Source organism: Panulirus ornatus, chromosome 9 (assembly GCF_036320965.1).
Source record: "Panulirus ornatus isolate Po-2019 chromosome 9, ASM3632096v1, whole genome shotgun sequence".
Taxonomy (NCBI): domain Eukaryota; kingdom Metazoa; phylum Arthropoda; class Malacostraca; order Decapoda; family Palinuridae; genus Panulirus; species Panulirus ornatus.
Window position 1 is genome coordinate 49,169,405 of NC_092232.1, and position 20,685 is coordinate 49,190,089.

General features: G+C 38.7%; 1 protein-coding gene across 1 annotated transcript in view; it reads right to left on the reverse strand.

Moving 5' to 3' along the window:
• LOC139750406 (DNA-dependent protein kinase catalytic subunit-like) overlaps positions 1-20,685 on the reverse strand; it is a 254,167-nt gene that overhangs the window by 62,126 nt on the left and 171,356 nt on the right. Inside the window, exons 35-37 of the mRNA XM_071665164.1 lie at positions 19,326-19,452; positions 14,325-14,474; positions 5,826-5,999 (exon numbers count right to left, since the gene is read on the reverse strand). Coding sequence (XP_071521265.1) covers positions 5,826-5,999; positions 14,325-14,474; positions 19,326-19,452 — 451 coding nt within the window. The remainder of the gene's footprint in view (positions 1-5,825; positions 6,000-14,324; positions 14,475-19,325; positions 19,453-20,685) is intronic.

The window sequence follows — 20,685 nt, forward strand, 5'->3', positions numbered from 1 at the left end:
AGCGTCAAATGCTAGCATTATAGTGAATAAGAATGTATTTGAAAACAATGAGAGGTGTATCCAAATAAAATAAGCAATGTAATAAAAAAAAATTGAAAAAGCCAAGATATGAAATCCATGACTAAACAACTAAATTGCCTGTCGAAGAGTGTGGAGTTTAATAATATATGATACAGCTCTCAATATTACTGCTGTGAGAAATGGTACCAAGAGGTAGAACAGGGGCAATCAATTTCATTTTTGACTATCATTTTCACTTTGCCAGTGATGCATTTCAGTATGTGACTAAAACTAAATGAATAGCTACAGTACTATAGATTCTACAAACCCACTGAAACCATGAAGAGAATCTGTGCACAAATATGGAAACATGCTTCATGTAAGCAAAACTAATTTTCAGTTTCCAAGAGACCCAAAAATGATCATTTGAAATGAAAAATTACTTGTGCCTTCATGCATTTCAACTCTACTTAGATGTTTTTCAAAGAAAAAAAAATTCTTTTTAACCTTTTCCCTGTGAATGGTACATATAGTTTCTTTCATTTTTTCCATGCGATGTAGAGGGTACAAATAGGTAATCCACTTTCATGAATGTTGCATTAAGCATTGCTAATAAATATCATTGTTGTCCACTACTACCAGCATGCTCTATGAAGCACTGGAAGTAAATATTAGTGTTAATTTTGTCCACTGCCACCACCATGCTGCATGATGTGTTGGAAGCAAATATTAGTGTTACTGTAGTCCAACGCAATCATCATATTGCATGAAAAGTGGGAAGTAAATATTAAAGTTATTGTTGTCCACTACCATCACCATGTCTTGTCATCCAGTATATTCATTAGCTACCCTTAAGTTGTTACAGGCAATAGTATGATGTCAAACTGCTTTGGCAGCACAGGAAAGTCTTGGTAATTTCATGAAATTATTGGATTTTTCAAAAATTTGTTTGCCATTTCTCATGCTAGTAAGGTAGCACCTGGAAGTGATGAACAAAAGACCTCATTTATTCACATCAACTTTCTAAATGTCATGTGTAATGTATTGAAGCCACAGCCCCCTATCTACAACAATTTACAACAGACCTTTCCCTGTTGTCTCCCATCTGCTTCATATGCCCTAGTTCAGTCCACTAACAGCACGTTGTCCCATGTAAACCACAATGCTCCAATTCATTCTATCTCATGCATGCTTTTCAACCCCTTCATGTCCAGGCCTAAGACACTTAAAATCTTATTCACTCCATACTTCTATCTCCAATTTGGTCTTCCCCTTTTCCTTGTCTCATCCACTTCTGACCACATGTACCCTTTTTGCCAACCTCTCCTCACTCATTCTCTCCATATGTCCAAGCCATTTCAGTGCACCCTATTCGGCTCGCCCCACCATGCTATTATTACCACACCTCACTCTTACTCAATTATTACTTCATCAACCCTTCTCACACTACATTTCGTCCTAATGCATTTAATTTCCAACATGTTCACCTTCCCCTGGTCATTCTCATCTAAAGCCCATGCCTCACATCCATACAACACTATCAGGCCTACTATACCTTCAAACATATCCATGTTTGTCCTTCTAGAGAGTGATCTCTTTCCATACATTCCTCAAAGCTCTAAAGAATCTTAGTTCCCTCATCTGCCCTATGACTCACCTTAGCTTCCATGGCTCCATTCACTGTTAAGTTCATTCTCAGATATCTAAAACACTTCCCTTGCTCCAGGTTTTCTCCACTCAAACTCACACCCCAACTAACCTGTCTCTTTGCATTGCTGAACTTAATAACCATGCTTATATTAATATTTACTCTCAACTTTCCCTTTTCATACTCCTCCAACTGAGACACCAACTTCTGCAGTTTCTCACTTGCAATGTAACACCAATGCCATGTCATCAGCAAAAAACAACTTCCTCAACTCCCATGACCCCCTGCTTCAAAGAGACTGCATATCTGCCATGCTCTCCAAGAACAATGCATTTACCTCCCACATAACTGCATCCCTAAACAAGCTAAACAGGCATGGTGACATTACACTCCCCAGCCACAGATCCATCTTCACCTGAAAATCCCTCACCTACCTCCCTATCTACCTGCACACACTCCTCACTCCTGATTCAAATTCTTCACTGCTTCAAATAGCTTTCCTACCACACCATATATTTGTAACATCTTCCATAAAGCAACACTATCAACCCTATCATATGCTTTCTCTAGACCCATAAATGCTACATACAAATCTTTCTGCTTCTCTTACTATTTCTCACACATTCTTCGAAACAAACATCAATTCAAACATCCTCTACCTCTCCTAAAACCACACTGTTCTTTCCAAAGTCTAATGCTCTGTGTATGTCACTACCCTCACTTTCATAATGTCTCAGAATACCCATCCTAATTCCAATCACTTGCACTCCTTCCATGTAAATACCTCCCATATATCTCTCCTTTTCCCTTTCAAGTATTTTTGTTATCATTATTATTATCATTCTCATTGTTAAGATTTGAAGGTATAATAGTCCTAACAATATCATATGGATGTGAAGTATGAGCTTTCGATGATGATGTGCAAAGGAGGGGGATGAAGTGGAAATTCAATGTTTGATGACAATATGTGGAGTGAGGTTGTTTAATCAAGTAAGTAATAAAAGGGTAAGGGAAACATGTGGTCATAAAAAGAGTGTGGTTGAGAGAGCTGAGGATGGTGTGCTGGTATAATTTGGACATATGGAGAGAATGAGCAAGGAATGGTTGACAAAAAAATGAGGTGGTTTGACCAAGTAAGTACTAAAAGGGTAAGAGAAAGATGTGGTAATAAAAAAGTATGGTTAAAGGGTCTGAAGAGGGTGTGCTGAAAAGGTTTGGACACATGTAGAGAATGAGTGAGGAATGGTTGACAAATAAGATATATGTGTCAAAAGTGGAGAGGACATGGAGAAGGGGGAGACCAAATTGGAGATGGAGGGATGGAATGTAAAAGATTTTAAGTGATCTGGGTCTGAACATGCAGGAGGGTTCAATACATGTGCAGGATAGAGTAAAATGGAACAATGTAGTATACACGGGCCAAAGTGTTGTCAATGGACTGAACCAGGTCAAGTGAAGTGGCTGGAGGATCATTGGAAAGATCATTGGGGCCTGGTTGTGGAGAGGGCTATGCTGCCTTACTAAATGGGAAGTGGCAATGATGAACAAATACCAACCAAAAAACAAATGATATAGTTCTCACCTTAACCAAGGATAAATGAAGAAAAAAGCTCACTGTGTGAGCAAATTGGTAAGGTATTATATGAAAGTAACAAAAGAAGTGTGGTCATTAGCACTGACACTTATCTGTTATAAACTGGAATAATAATATATACCATCCAGATTGCCTAAGATGTAAAATAAGATTTCTGGCCAATCAAAGAGAAGTGTAATATTCATGTTTGTGGTCTTTCCAGACTGGTCTCCCAAGGGGATGCTGTTTCATGTGTGGCGGGGTGGTGACGGAAATGGATGAAGGCAACAAGTCTGGATATGTACATGTGTATACATGTATATGTCTGAGTATATATATGTATATATATATGTTGAAATGTATAGATATGTATATGTGCGTGTGAGGGCGTTTATGGATATACATGTGTATGTGGGTGGGTTGGGTGGACTACTGGCATTCTGTCCACAAACATAAAATCTTTCCTTGTCATATAAAACACATGAGAACACAGTGCATAAAAATCATTCTTCATAACTAGATTTTCCTGTAATGATTACTATGTGCTAACCCAGCCTTTTGGTAAAATGGTAAAAGCAATAGATAGTAATAGTAGGTAGGAACATCTGGAAGGAACATCGGATATATGTAGTCAGAAGGAACATTAAGTAGGAGCCTCTGTGAACAATGCACAAGTGATGCCTTATGCCAGTGGCCTGTTAAGGGTGAGGCACTAAAGGATAAGAAGCAGCAATGGAGTTCACTAGTAATGGAGACTGTTGCCATGGCCACCCTCTTGATGGAGTTCCAGTTAAAAGGTGTCAGAGATATAGACAGATAAATAATAATAAAAAAATCAAGAAACAAATGATAAATTCCTCAACTTGTACACTTGAGTTATATTGGAATGAATGCTAAAATCATTATCTTCCCATTTGCTCTGAACAGTAACCACAAGTTTTTAACTTCCTACCCATTTTGAGTACGACTAAATCAAATGTTTCTTTTCATTTCATAAGAGAAATAGATTTTTCTTTCATTTCAATATTTTGGTATTTAAGAAATATCTTGGTTTAGGGGAGACCGATCTGGAGAAAGCAATGTCAAAATAACTGAGTTTTTTCTCAAGCTATGAGTCTTTTCTTATTTCATATTCAACATTGTTCTACCAGCTCATATGAACACAACTTTGGGAACTGGATAGTATACAGTGAGTTATTTTGATATGTTATGGCTAATCTTAAGTGCTGAGTTTTGCCCTTCTTTCACCACATTCATAGCATCCAATCATATCTAACCTAATGCATAATTATATAGATTTTTGCAGTTTTTAAGCCACAGACTTTACTTTATTACTATATTATTGCTTTATTCTCTTATTCATAAAACTACAGTGGTTAATTGATTACAGAGGGTAGCGAAAGAGTAAGTGACTATGTCAGAGATTAAACTAATCAGAAATCAGCTAGAAACTGCTCTGCATCCTAACTGCACTGTAATGGTTAGACAGCACACTTTGTAAAAAAAAAAGTACTTAACTATATTTAAAGCTCAATGAGGAATTCATGTGAACTGGATCCATTTCATCTGAGGAATTACTGTACTCTGAGCTCTTAGATAAGGCAACTAAGCATTAACCTATTAATGTGAATTGTTACACAAGGGGGCAAGAAAAGTGGGAGTCTTTAGAGCAAATGTGGACTTATTCAATGGCCTTGCACATGATGATGATGCAACATCTATCGCAATGCATTTGGTGTTAGTAAGTCAACAGTTTGAACCATAAAAAGAAATAAAGCTGCCACTTGTGCAGCATGGCTAGTTGTCTGCTTTGTAGGAATACAGAGGCCAAGTGCAGTGCCTCAGGGTTAATGTACTGCCATCATTCTACACAGAATTATATCTTTACATCTTTCAGTGAAGTTTTGTTCATAATTTTTTTTACACTATTGTAAAATGAACATGTTTCTGAGGTATAAAATGCTGATTTTTTTATCTTTACATACTCATGGTAGGATTTAAGATAAGTTTCTCAGTGGTTACTCTCCCAATCCCCTATTTCCCATAAGACTCGCACAATGCCAACCACAGTTTTGCCAAACGAGGTTTTCCAGGAATGTAACCCTGCAGTTGGCAAGGGACATTTGTAATTAATTATTGTATAATAAATTTTTGCTATACATACTCTTAAATACTATTTACCTCTAAGTTCCAATGAATGAGATTCATTCCCTCCCACCCATTGAAAAATTCTGTATATGAGCATGGGAATTCAATAATTACATTTCTGTATTCACATAAAAGTAGCAAAAAAAAAAAAAAATGCTAAAGCATATTGAAACACCTGAAAGTACTGACTGGCTTGAGGCAACTGAAGACCACATTATTTAAAATGTCCCATTACCAGCATAAGGAACTACATCCAAACATGTTCTCTTATTTTCTAATCAAGGGTATGTACGCTATTTACTGTCACAGTTAATATACATGAATTAACTTTACTTTTTATTTCTAAAAATCTGCTGTAAAGAGAGGGGGTGCCAGGTCATAGGTCTGTAGTACTGAAAGGGATAAAAACAGCCTTCCCAAATTCATATATTGCCAAAAATACAGTGCTGTACATACCTATAATTATCATGTATCCAAAAGAGGACATCATACATAATTTCTCGGCATTTTGGTGCAGGATGAGAGGCAAATGCCACAATGCCTGACATGAAGTATGCCATATGAGGTGGAGTGAGACGATGCATAACAGCACTGACCAACTGAAGTGACACAAGTTGAGTGGATGGGTCTCTGAAATCAAGTTTAAAATAAAAATATAATGATATTACAGCTTACAGACACTATTCAGCACCATAATAAAACTTCACATCATTAGGCTCCACTCCCATTTCCATGAGAAGAACCAGGTATATCAAGCTTCTGAAATCTCTCATAAGCATCCTTAACCCATGCCTCCTCATGTTAGAGTGAAAAATGGACTACCACAACTATAAGTGAAATTCTTACATTTTTGCTCTGTACACAAAATTGATTCACAAATGACCAACATATCACAGGTATCTGCACTGTCTCCATACACAAAATATGTCATTGCATTTAACCTCAACTCATTCCTGAAATATGTCTAACCCTAAGCAGTTCTCTCACTTCTACCCATCTCTTCCACTATTTACATCCCTAAGTACATTCAGCTGTACTGCTAAACATCTTTTTAACAGAAGTCCATCCTTACCTGCAGCATTTGAGCTGCAGGAGTCCTTAGAGAAGGGGTCCTGGGGCTATGCAATGATGATAATAATATCTTCTTGACCCATCTACTGTCTGCCACATGTCCTACATGGCCATAACATCCTGAATGATATCAACCATGTGTCTTCTAATAATTTCTCCACCTCACACACAGTATACTATACATCCTTTTCACTTTTTCATTCCACCTTCCTGCTATCCCTATCTACTGCTGAAAACCCATCAGAGGTAGTCAGTACAACTCCACGGTAGATACTCATACTTTCAACTATAGTACATAATCTATCCATCTATTCTCTTCTTAATTCAAATTAATCCTAACCTACACAAATTTAAGTTTCGCATCCATATCTTTGAAATGGGACAAATGACCCTTTCAAGCAAGCTTCCTGCACACTCTAAGATCAGATCTTTTCCATATACCAGTGTTTCAGCGTACCACCATTTCATCTCCCTTGCATGGCTTTCTTCTCAACTTTAGTTTTACCACTATCACCCTTACAAAATTTTACCCTCTGATATCTAAACTCTCACAAATTCTCTGTCAATCAAATCACTGTTACACTCTGATCTTACATTCCTTTCAAAAACTACAGTTTTTTTGATTTGCATTCACTTTCAGCATCCTTTCCTTCATAAATACATAAATGAAATGACCAATCATTCTAACCAGCTCTTCCTCTGATTCAGCTATGAAAAGAGCATCAACTGCTGACAACTGTAGCGACTCCCTCTCTGTTCCTCCATGATTAAATATTACACTACAGTCATTCCACCTAGCTTTCATCTAATGTAATGCCATTCTCAATAAACACAAGGACAACACAAAACCTTGGTCCACTACTACACTTGTTTTGAACCACTCATTTTCTTTCATACACATTTGACATTTTCTGCATTAGTAAGGAAGTGTCAAGAACAGGGGAATGCTGTTTCCTGTGTGGCAGGCTGGTGACAGGGAATGGAAGAAGGTAGCAAGTATAAATATGTAAATATGTATATAGGTATATGTCTATGTATATGTATGTATACGTTGAAATGTATATGTATGTATATGTGGGTGTATGGGCGTTTATGTTTATATATGTGTGAATATGAGTGGTTGGGCCATTCTTTGTCAGTTTCCTTGTGCTACCTCACAGGAAGGCAGCCAACGACCAGGGAGGTATAGTACCAGTACTACCTGCCTTGGTATCAGGAGAGTTAGTGACATCTGCATAGTGTGCAGCACTTTAGTGGTTGTCAAGTTGCACTCCTCTGACCCAGGTAGCTGTCTTTTCTTCCTGCTTCACTAACATGTGGACTACTGGCATTCCGTGTACAAACATAAAATCTCTCCTTGTCATTTGCAACACTTGACAAAGCTTAACTCATACAGCTTATTCTTCGTAACTCTAGATTTTCCTGAGGTGAGCACTATGCACTAGCCCTGCCTCTTGGCATAATGGTAGGAGCAGTAGATAGAAGTAGTATGTAGTGATATTTAGGCAGGAGCATTCGGTAGAAGTAGTAGATAGGAACACTGGATAGTAGTAGTCATTTGGAACATTAGGTTGGAGCCTCTGCAAACATTGCAGGGATGGAGTGCAAATGATTGGGAGATGTACTAGAGAAATTGGCAAGAGGTCAAAAGAAAGGTGCATGGGTTGAAAATAAAGGTAAATGTGAGTTGGGATTAGCAAGTATCAGTAAATTTCAGGAAGAATAAGATGTTTTGGAAGGAAGTTCATAGTGTGCAAAAAAGACAAGAAAAATGGGAATATCAGTGTGGAGGATAAATGGTGACATGGTAATAGGTAGTGATGAGGTGAGAAGGAGATGGAGTGAGTATTTCAAAGGACTGTTAAATGTGTTTGATGATAGAGTGGCAGATGTAGGGTGTTTGGGTCAAGGTAGTATGCGAAGTGAGAGAGTCATGGAGAGTGGTTTGGTGGAGAGAGATGAGGTGGATGCTTTGTGTAAGATGAAATGAGGCAAGGTGGCTGGAGTGGATGGCATTGCAGATGAATTTCTTATGAAAAAGGGGTGACTGTGTTAATTAAGATTATTAATGTATGTATGGATCATGGTGCAGTGCGCTAGGACTAGAAGAATGCAATTGTAGTGTCACAGTATAAAGGCAAGGAACACAAAGAAGAGTGTTCAAACTACAGAGGTACAAGATTGTTGAATGTAACTGGTAAGTTATACGCAAGAGTAGTGACTGAGAGAACGAAGGCATGTACAGAGCATGAGACTGGGGATGAACAATGTGGTTTTAGAAGTGGTAGATGTAGGGATCAGGTGTTTTCTTTCAAGAATGTATATAAGTAGTGCTTACAGAAACAGAAGGATTTGTAGGAGGCAATTATGGATCCGAAGAAAGCATATGATAGCACAGACAGAGATGCCTTGTATGAGAAGGATGAAAGGAGAGTGACTGGTTCTATGAGAAGGCAGGTCTGTGTAATGTGATTTGTTTATGAGTAAGAAAAGAGGAGAGTGACTGGTTCCATTAGAAAGCAGGTGTGTAGCAGAGGTGTGTAATGTTACCATAGCTGTTTAATTTGTTTATGGATGGGGTGGTGAGGCAGGTAAATAAAAGAGTTGTGCAGAGAGGGGCAAGACTGTTGTCTGAAAGGGATAAGGGGGCCTGGGAATTAAGTCAGCTGTTGTTTGCTGATGACAAAGGATTAGAAACTTCATAAGTTGGCAAATGAGTTTGGAAGAGTGTGACCGGATAGGTCATTAATGTGAAAGGGTAGGTTATTAGGTTTAGCAAGGTAAAGTGACAGGTAAGTTAAGGGGTGAGTTTGAATGGAGAAAATTTGGAGGAAGTGAAGTGTCTCAGATGGAGTGAAGACGGCAGCAAATGGTAACATGGAAGCTGAAATGAGTCACAAGGCGTGTGTGTGTGTGTGTGTGTGTGTGTGGGTGTGCATGTGTATACTAAAAGCAATGAAGAATGTGTGGAAAAAGCTGCTTTTTTTTTCTGGGAGGGTGAAGATGGGTATGTTTGAAGGTATAGTAGTCCCAACAATGTTGTATGGATGGAAGGTATAGGTTATAGATAAAGATGGGTAGAGGAGGGTACATGTGTTGGAAATGAAATTATTACAGAAAATTTGCAGTGTAAAATGGTTTGATCAAATGGGTAATAAAAAAGTAAGAGAGAGGTATGGTAATAAAAAGAGCATGGTTGAGAGAGCTGATGAGGGTGTGCTGAAATAGTTTGGACATATAGAGAAAATGAGAAAGAAGAGGTTGACAAAGAGGAAATGTGTGTCAGAATTGGAGGGGACAAGAAGGGGAGACCAAATTGGAGATAGAGAGATGTAGTTTCTCTGATCACATATCCTCTTTGAGTCTGGCATCCTCCCTGATTATTTTACATACTCATTTACCACATAATAAAACTTGATCATTACATGCAAACTGCACCTGCACTTCCTTGTCTGTTCTGTTTCTGTTTAAAAACAAAAACTTTTCCTTCTCCTTGGAAGCATGCATTGGTACATCCCATCCCTATGAAAGGTGAGTGTTTAAACCCCACTAACTATCATCCTGTAGTTTTGACATCTACCATTTCCAAAGTCTCTGAACCCCTCCTTAGCTCTCATATTCTCTCTAATCACCGCTATGCCTCCTGCAAGGCAAGATCCACTGGTAATATTCTTTCCTACCTTACTAATGTCTGAAAGATTTTGAGGAATGCTATGTAGCTGCCCTTGACAAATCTAAATCTTTTAGCAGGTTGCCATCAGAGTCTCAACTCTAAGCTCCTCTTTTGGCTTCCCTCACTCACTTTGCTCCTACAAATCTAGCTCCTTCTCTGGCCAATTTATTTCTTTGGTTACTGATGGATCAGCTTCTCCACACCCTCTCTCCTTCAACAGCAATGTCCCTTAGGGTTCTCTCCTGTCCCCTAAACTTTTTCTCCTTTTTCTCAACATTTCCTTCTTCCACTAATAATCAAAAGCATTCATATGTTGACTACTCAACAATGCATTCCTCCACATCCTTCAATTCTGCTCCTTCTTCTCTCACTCAATCTGCATCTAATCATGACACAACTTACTTAGTAAACTTATAATTGGACACGATGTCTCAGTGGGGTAAATGAAACCTGGTTAAGTTTATTGCTTACAAAACCCAGTTTCTAACCTTCTCTATCAAAAACTCCTCACAACTCTCCTCTCTCCTTTGACGATTTTGTAATTCCACCTTTTCACTCAATGAATATACTTGGTAACACAGTAACATTCACTCTTTCCTGGCAAACCCACATCATGAATATAGCTAAGTCTGCCTCTTAAGAAAGTGGAAGTCCTGTTTAGACGTCAAAACTTCTGAGCAGTTGCTCCGTTTATACAAAGGACTGATGTGTCTTTGTATGGAAAACTACTCTCACATCTGGGATGGTTCTAGGTCTGCATCCTCACTTGACAAAATTGAGTTGAAAGTGATCTGAGTTATAAACTCTCCCAGGCAAACTTTAAAGATTGACCCACTTGCCTTACCCTCAATGTTGGTTCACTTTCCCTCTTCTACAGGTAGTACTTTGTTTTTTGCTCATAAGACCTGGCTCTCTCTCTCTCTCTTTCTTTCTTTACATATTTTCATGCGTGTTCAGTTTTCCACATTAGTAAGGTATTGCTAGTAACAGACAAAGAATGGCCTCATTCACTCTAATCCACCCTCTAGATGCCATGTAGAATACACTGAAACCTGAGCCCACAATCCATGCTAAGTCCTACAGACCTCTCTGTGGTTTTCCCTAAATACTTTATGTATAACATATCAGTCCAATTCATTCTATCCCATGCATGCCTCACTCTCCTGTATGCTCAGGTCCTTTGAGCACCAAAAGCATCTTTCACTCCATCCCTCCACCTTTCACTATTATTTTTGTCCCAATTCATTAAGATTCTTTGCAAGGTTATAATTACCAACACCAATTTGTAAATCTTTCCTACTGTAGTGACCCACTGTCACTCGACAAAGTGTCACCCTACTGACAGTGCCCTGAACTAGTGGCAAGTCACTGTGTTTGACCTCATCTGACCTACTAATTCCCAGAGAAATGAGCTTGGTGGCCCAACCTATGGCTGCATCTATAGTATCAATCTATGACATCCACACTCAATGTTCAGCAGTGGCAGGTGAACTTCTGCCCCTGTAATCATTCCATTAAATAAATGACCTGACCCATTCCATGATGAGAGCTGCTCTTAAGAACCAAACCTTAGTCCAACAGCATGGAGAAAGGTTAGAGCTTGCGACATCATGCAGTGGTCTCCAATTCCAATGCCTCATTTATACCCGGGGATTACTACAGGGCAGAGTCAGGTAGGTGACTCACTCTAATGTAGCAACCCATTATCACTCAACAAAGTATCACCATACTGATAGCGCCCTGATTTGGTGAAATAAGCTGCAGCATGTGATCTCACTTGACCTACCAATTTCCAGATAAATGAGATTGGTGGCCAAAGATATGGTTGCATTAGTGGCATCACTCCTTGACACCCATGCCTGATGTTTGGCAGTGTCAGGGTAAAAGCTGCCTCTGTGATCATTCCATTAAACAGATGACCTGATCCTTTCCATGAGGATAGCTGCTCTTACAGACCTAACCTCAGTCCAACAACATGCAAGGAAATAAAAGCATATGATATTCTGCTTTGGTCTCCAATTCCTTTTGGAAATAGCTTCTCCTCACAGACTGCCTTTGTACCTGGCCTTTCTGCCTCTTGTATACCTGGGCATCACTGCAAGTTGGAATCAGTAACTATGATCCCCCAGACTCAAGCCTCCCTTAGAGTGCTTCCTCTGTAAGTAGAAGTCTCAACCTGACTCCTGATGTTTCATCTTACTGGAAGATTTTCTTGTGTTGTCTCATCTCTGACATCCAACTTCAGAAAGCCTTGCATAGGACATCACCTCTGACTGTTACGAGAATTAACTGTAACAACATGAGACCTAAGGCCATGCCTGAGGCACTCCTGCATCCCAAGCAATAACCAGCAGCAACCATCCACTTAAGGAGCTGCAATACATGCCAGACACACCTCCTTCTCAAGCTTTACATAGACATGACAGTCACGCACCTCCACTATGTGCTCCTGCTTCATCATCATCACCTTCTCCAGTATCAAAAGACACCTGCCAAGACTGTCTCCTATACTTCAACCAACCCACTTGACATCTCCTTCTCCAACATTATCCTGCAACTCCAGTACCTAACTGTCCCTAAGCTATCTCATCTTATGTACCTTAACCAACAGAGACTGCTGTTCAATCTTTTCATCTATCTATATCTCTGATGCCCGTTCCCTCTGGGAACTCCCATCAAAGGGTGGCCACGGCAAAAAAGTCGCCACTTATCCCTCTCAAAATGTTATCTCTCTCAGTTGCACAAATCATAACACTCTATTTCCAAAGAACACCCTCTAAACTACAATTACTCTTTCCATTAAGTACTGTTTGCATGGTGTATCGATCAATACATCCTAAAACTTAGAACTGTCCCTTATGAGGAAAGCCCATCCAGCACCTCCTTTGACTTTCCTTTCCCTTCTTGTTATCATGGATTTCTCAGCACAGAATAAGTCAGATCTTATCTCTTTGGTAAGTTTTACCTCCATTATTCCAGCAATAAAATGTTTGCTTTCCTTAATTCAGTTCCTGAACTCTAGATGTTTTCCATATATTACGAGTCCATCTGTATTTATTTCAGTATTGTATTCCTATCAATTTCCACTTTTGATGTCTCCCAAGGGTTTGTTTTGTGATTCTATTCTTTCTTCTTGGTCTTTCAACTCTAACAAATACCTTTCAGAATTCCCCTTTGCTCTCCCATTTCTCAGCCTGTTTAAACCTTTCAATGCATCAATCCTTATATCCAGTGTAATCTGTTTGTGGGTTGTTTTCATATATTCTGAAAAAAAACTTATAAAACATATTTCCATGAGTTTGTTAATATGAACAACTAGATTTTGATTTTCTAAATTACATAAAACTCAACCTAGTTAAACAATATTTTTGAGAGCTATGTGCCCTTTAATTTATGCTGCTCTGCAGGCAGACATCAGAAGTACTCAATATATATGGTGAGAATTGTGGTAATTTTGTAAATTTCTGGTCAAAAACAAATATCATGACTAAAGGTTTTCATAAATAATACTTATCACCTTGTAAGGCTATCACAATTTCACAAATCATTACATAACATGGGAGTGTAAATCTCATACAGGCCTCCTTGGCATCTTGAAATAGACTGACCAATGTAAAGAAAAAAATTTAGGCTGTAGCATCTGGTAACAAAGAATGGGGTGCCACTAAAAGTGTTAACAGTTGTATGATGTACCAGAAGGCAGAGGAGATTACTTCAAGAAATCTAACCAATTACACCCCATAACAATGAACAGGAAAACACAATCACTTGGTTTATGTGCCTAAGCCACAGCAAATGGGTTAAGTAGCTCCTAACTAAGAGCAAGAGTGCAGATGGTGCAACTTTGCAACATGTACTAGCAACAAGGACCCTGAAGGAATACTAACAAATGCAAAGGAACACTTTATCTGAACTTGGAAACTTATTGTCTCTATCTTTTTACAGTAGCTTCATATAAACAATGTCCATCTAATTGGCATGATGAATAAGAGAAGGTATTCAGAAAATACTGACAAGCTCTTCAAGAAGAAAAAAGTGATGTTGCTGATTTCTGTTTAGAAGTATTGGTAGACATATAATGCAGATACAATGAGAAATACATATCAAAAATGATATCACCTCTGTATCTATATATGAAAATATGATATAATCAATTCCTTGTAAGCACAGCATTGTGTCTATATTGTATTTAGAGACAAAAATATACTCACTTTCTTGCTAAGATATCAAGAAGATTCTGTTCTCTCAGGTGAGTGAATACATCTTCCATGGCAGAACAATGTGATATTAAACATTCCAAGACATGGGTGCGATGGATCCCATACAGTTTCGGTAGAATATTCAAAAGCTTGTTTATGAATCTGAAAAAGTTCATTTAAGGTTAATAAAATAAAGCAAGAATATGTTCTTGCATCATCACTCTTCCATTTCTCTATAAAACAGGAAGTGAAAGACAAATGTGTCGAAAACACATATACATTAAACTTAAGGTTTACTTCAGATATGAAATTGTGGAACTGAATTAGATGAAAAATTGTACATCTCACTTTGAAAAACTTTTTCTCTCAAAAGCAATGGCCCATGAGCAATGAAGCTTCTCTTGGATATTCTAAGGGTGACAACTTTCTGACACTCTGTCCAGCAAGTTGAGAAGCATTAGCTTAATACTAATCACTTTCCCATGGTAGCAATAACTTGTTCCCTTTGAATATCCCTTTGACTAATCACAGTCTGCCAGTGATCACATCACCAACCCAACCAGTCCATGAGACTTATCTATCTAGTAGCTCAGAATTCTCATATTGCAAGCAACATTTCAAAAGCTGACACCATAGGTGAAGATAAAGGTTTTTCAAAAAGAAAGCAAAGAAATTGCTCCCAGGATACTGCATTAGAGAGACAAAGATTTTTAACTTCTAAACCTGCAGTTCTCTCTCCAACCTTGTCCCACAGCCAATAAAAGCATACCTGCAAAGAGGAGGACTTAAAAGCTAAAAATAACCAATGAAGAAAACAACCAAAAGTGGAAACAGATACCTTTCAAAGGTGATCCAAGGGCACATCAATAGCAGACTCTCCTGAAGGAGGAGTCCTTAGCCACAAAGGATAGATCCATCATGTTTACACTAAAGAACCATCTGAGAAAGGTGTTAGATGTTTACTTAAGATCTCTTGATTTCCTCAAGCACAAGGATCCTATGAAAGGCTAACATAAAATGTAACCCTTCTTACATCATAGGACATAAATATAAAGGCTGTTGAGCCAGTAGATAGTGTTTCTTAATCCACATAGAGATATACCTTGCCAAAACAGGTTTCACATATTCATGAGTGAACAATTAGATGCTCCCCTTGAGAGAAACTGATTTTCTAAAGATTAAGTGATCTGACCAAGATAAAAGTGCCATTAATTTCTTGAAGAAGTCTTTCAAAATGTTTTCATGAAATGGATATTCATAGACCTAATAGTTTCATACTTTTATCATTTTTTGTTACACTGTTTGGTAAAGAGGATCTCATGTAGATCTATGAGTCATGCTTCTGTGCCAACAATCACATTTCAAATGGTCTATAGTGGCTGTAAAATGCTTAAGGCCTCTTTGTTTACTCTTCAGCTATGTATGGGACAGATGTTACACAAGGCTGCTATGCAAAAATGACATTAATTGGTACTTAGTAGCAATAAGAAGTATAGTGATCAAGATGATAATATCTTTGAAAATAAAAATGTATGTGTGAGGAAGTACCAGGAGAGACTGAGTACAGAATAAAAAAAGGTGAGCACAAAGGAAGTAAGGGCAGTGGGGGAGGAATGGGATGCATTTAGGGAAGCAGTGCTGGCTTGTGCAAAAGATGTTTGTGGCATGAGAAGCGTGGGAGGTGGGTTGATTAGAAAGGGTAGTGAGTGGTGGGATGATGAAGTAAGATTATTAGTGAAAGAGAAGAGAGAGGCATTTGGACGGTTTTTGCAGAGACATTGCAAATGACTGGGAGATATATAAAAGAAAGAGGCAGGAGGTCAAGAGAATGCTGCAAGAGGCAAAAAAGAGGGCAAATGAGAGTTAGGGTGAGAGAGTATCATTAAATTTTAAGGAGAATAAAAAGATGTTTTGGAAGGAGGTAAATAAAGTGCGTAAGACAAGGAAACAAATGGGAACATCAGTGAAGGGGGCTAATGGGGAGATGATAACAAGTAGTGGTGATGTGAAAAGGAGATGGAGTGAGTATTTTGAAGGTTTGCTGAAGGTGTTTGATGATAGAGTGGCAGATATAGGGTGTTTTGGTCGAGGTGGCGTGCAAAGTGGGAGGGTTAGGGAGAATGATTTGGTAAACAGAGAAGAGGTAATGAAAGCTTTGTGGAAGATGAAAGCTGACAAGGCAGCGGGTTTGGATGGTATTGCAGTGGAATTTATCAAAAAATGGGGTGACTGTATTGTTGATTGGTTGGTAAGGTTATTTAATGTATGTATGACTCATGGTGAGGTGCCTGAGGACTGGCAGAATGCATGCATAGTGCCATTGTACAAAGGCAAAGGGGATAAGAGTAAGTGCTCAAATTACAAAGGTATAAGTTTGTCGAGTATTCCTGGGAAAATATATGGGAGGGTATTGATTGAGAGGGTGAAAGCATGTACAGAGCATCAGATTGGGGAAGAGCAGTGTGGTTTCAGAAGTGGTAGAGGATGTGTGGATCAGGTGTTTGCTTTGAAGAATGTATGTGAGAAATACTTAGAGAAGCAAGTGGATTTGTATGTAGCATTTATGGATCTGGAGAAGGAATATGATAGAGTTGATAGAGATGCTCTGTGGAAGGTAATAGGAATACATGGTGTGGGAGGTAAGTTGTTAGAAGCAGTGAAAAGTTTTCATCAAGGATGTAAGGCATGTGTACGTGTAGGAAGAGATGAAAGTGATTGGTTCTCGGTGAATGTTGGTTTGCGGCACGGGTGTGTGATGTTTCCATGGTTGTTTAATTTGTTTACGGATGGGGTTGTTAGGGAGGTGAATGCAAGAGTTTTGGAAAGAGGGGCAAGTATGCAGTCTGTTGTGGATGAGAGAGCTTGGGAAGTGAGTCAGTTGTTGTTTGCTGATGATACAGCGCTGGTGGCTGATTCGGGTGAGAAACTGCAGAAGCTGGTGACTGAGTTTGGTAAAGTGTGTGAAAGAAGAAAGCTGAGAGTAAGTGTGAATAAGAGCAAGGTTATTAGGTACAGTAGGGTTGAGGGACAAGTCAATTGGGAGGTAAATTTGAATGGAGAAAAACTGGAGGAAGTGAAGTGTTTTAGATATCTGGGAGTGGATTTGGCAGCGGATGGAACCATGGAAGCGGAAGTGAATCATAGGGTGGGGGAGGGGCAAAAGTTCTGGGAGCGTTGAAGAATGTGTAGAAGTCGAGAACGTTATCTCGGAAAGCAAAAATGGGTATGTTTGAAGGAATAGTGGTTCCAGCAATATTATATGGTTGCGAGGCGTGGGCTATAGATAGAGTTGTGCGTAGGAGGGTGGATGTGCTGGAAATGAGATGTTTGAGGACAATATGCTGTGGGAGGTGGTTTGATCGAGTAAGTAATGAAAGGGTAAGAGAGATGTGTGGTAATAAAAAGAGTGTGGTTGAGAGAGCAGAAGAGGGTGTTTTGAAATGGTTTGGTCACATAGAGAGAATGAGTGAGGAAAGATTGACAAAGAGGATATATGTGTCAGAGGTGGAGGGAATGAGGAGAGCGGGAGACCAAACTGGAGGTGGAAAGATGGAGTGAAAAAGATTTTGAGTGATTGGGCCCTGAACATGCAGGAGGGTGAAAGGTGTGCAAGGAATAGAGTGAATTGGAACGATGTGGTATACTGGGGTCGATGTGCTGTCAATGGATTGAACCAAGGCACGTGAAGCGTCTGGGGTAAACCATGGAAACTTTTGTGGGGCCTGGATGTGGAAAGGGAGTTGTGGATTCGGTGCATTATACATGACAGCTAGAGACTTAGTGTGAACGAATGAGGCCTTTGTTGTCTGTTCCTAGGGCTACCTCGAGCACATGCGGCAGTAGGGGTTTTCATTTCATGTGTGGTGGGATGGCGACAGGAATGAATAAGGGCAGACAGTATGAATTATGTACATGTGTATATATGTATATGTCTGTGTGTGTATATATATATGTATACATTGAGATGTATAGGTATGTATATGTGAATGTGTGGACATGTATGTATATGCATGTGTATGTGGGTGGGTATGTGTGTATATGTGAAAATTTGTGTAGGTGAGCAGCTTTGTCTTTCTTCATCTGTTTCTGGGCAATACCTTGCTAATGTGGTGAAACAGTGATCAGGAATAAAAAAAGAAAAAGAAAAAAGCAGTCACAGTGTCTGCAAAAAACCTTAGCCTACCTATCACCCCAGCACTTGTGGCACATCATCCTACCGCTAAAACCTATCCCCAGGGTGGGGTTGCTTTAATACTTCTCATCTTAAGAGCCTGTGTGTAGATCTAGAAGCCTTCCTTAGGCCACCAGTGATAGTTCTAGTTGATGGGATAATGTTACCATGGAGGCCACGAGTGCTGGAAAGTAGCCGCCTGATCAAGGATTCTGGGCACCCAGTGCTCTGAGAAATCTCACATGTACCCACATGTAAAAACCAACCATCTTGAAGCACAATTAGAGGAATTACAGCATCAAGAAGTGAAATTCCCAAAATGAGGTGAAAGCCAGAAGGAGTAAAGAAAAGAAAATCCTTCCCAAGAGATAACCTGGTGCTCACACCCTTAGAAACATTTGTCTCAGCAACCAGATGTACAATGACTTCAACCTGAAGCATTGAATGCTTGTACCTGCAATAAACCTTAGCCATGTATCAACTTTGAAAAGACATGGGGGTGGACAATGTTTTTGTTGACACTGTCCTTGCTGAAACAAAATGACACCTTTAGAGTTGAGGATTAATATTACTGCACCAATTATTTCTATGACAAAAGAATAAGTTATCATCAGTCTTGTACTCTAAACTTCTGAGACTCCTCTCTAGATAGAAACCAACTAACTAAAATGTGAAATAAAGGGAAAAAAGGTCAGATTATTCCCTAATACAACATTACTAAAAAAATGGTGAAAAGTTTGAAACAAGATCACACTGGTAAAAAGAATACAGTATGGATGGTTTCAGACGAGGACATCTCTACAATCTTGTCTTGCAATATTTTCAAGCCCTAATACATGTACCTGCTGACAACTGCAGGGTAGTGCTTGTGGATATTATAAATACATGTAATTGCCTGGCCCTGCAATCGTTGGATCAGTTCCATTATCTTCTTCACGACTATGTCTTCCAAGGTAGATTTACCACCTCCTGGGGATTGAAATGAGAAATACGGATGAAAAATTCTCTTACAACCAAATGGCATCACTAGTTCAAGATCAACCCAAAACTATTTGCTTCTTTATAAAGACAAAAGTTTTTACAAATGAGAAGCTTATGAACAGTGTTAGTCTATCATTAATGCACAACAATTATTTGCTACACAAACCTGTTTGAACTATAACAATTCTCTAAAAAGGTCAGGTCATGTGAGGCCGGAGTAACAAATCAACCGATCATTTGATGTCCACACTAAAGTTTCAAAATGTCTCAATCACTCTCTAGCCAGCCAAATGGTAAGGGAATGATTATTTGTTAATGTGCAATAGTGTAATCCACCTGGTCAGTTAGAGAGGCAAGTGAAGAAGAAGAAAAAGAAGAAGAAAAGAAGAAATATCTATTCAAGTGTACTAAAATTAATAGTCAAAATGGAAAAATGAATCAGGACCTTGCTGATCAAGGCTATCATGGAATGGAGGGGATGGTGGAATTATCTAAATTAAATACTAGGAATGCTTGGTTCTTTATCTTAGGATGGATGTTTGAAGAATTTCTCCAATAATGGCTAGAAACGTTTAGCTTTCTACTAAATAATCATCATACCTACTGGGACATTACGTGATCTATCTAGCCATTCAACGTTTCCCATTACTTCACCTTTGGTAAGCGTGATCTTTGTAGCACTTATGGGGTCATATTTTGAGCACATTTTGTCTACTTTTATCTAATTGTCATGAATTGTATCCAACGATGTAGCGTGCCAAGAACTCTGACTATATCAAGTCCATGTTTACTATCATCAGATCTTCTTAGAGCATCTAATTTTACTTCCAAACTAATGCTTTTCTCCTTGCCAAAAACTTAAGAATTACTTGAGCACTTTCCACTCATAAGTATAGGGAGTCTGTGGGTCATATATACCATTACAATATAAATATGCAGGTTGTATAATAACTGTACAATCATGTTAGCTGGACTGCCTAGCTTCAGGAAATACCACAACTCACTAGTGATCAACTGCTCATCATAGTTATTACCCACTATCAAAGCATATATTTTGAAACTTCTTTAATCATCTTTTTGTGTTTACATTATCTTACTTATCAATTCAATGAATATGTACATAATGAAAACAGTACACCAAGAAACTATACAGCAGGGGATATCTGTATACATATACATATATATACAAAGTCATATGATAATAAGGAAAGTCTACAGTAT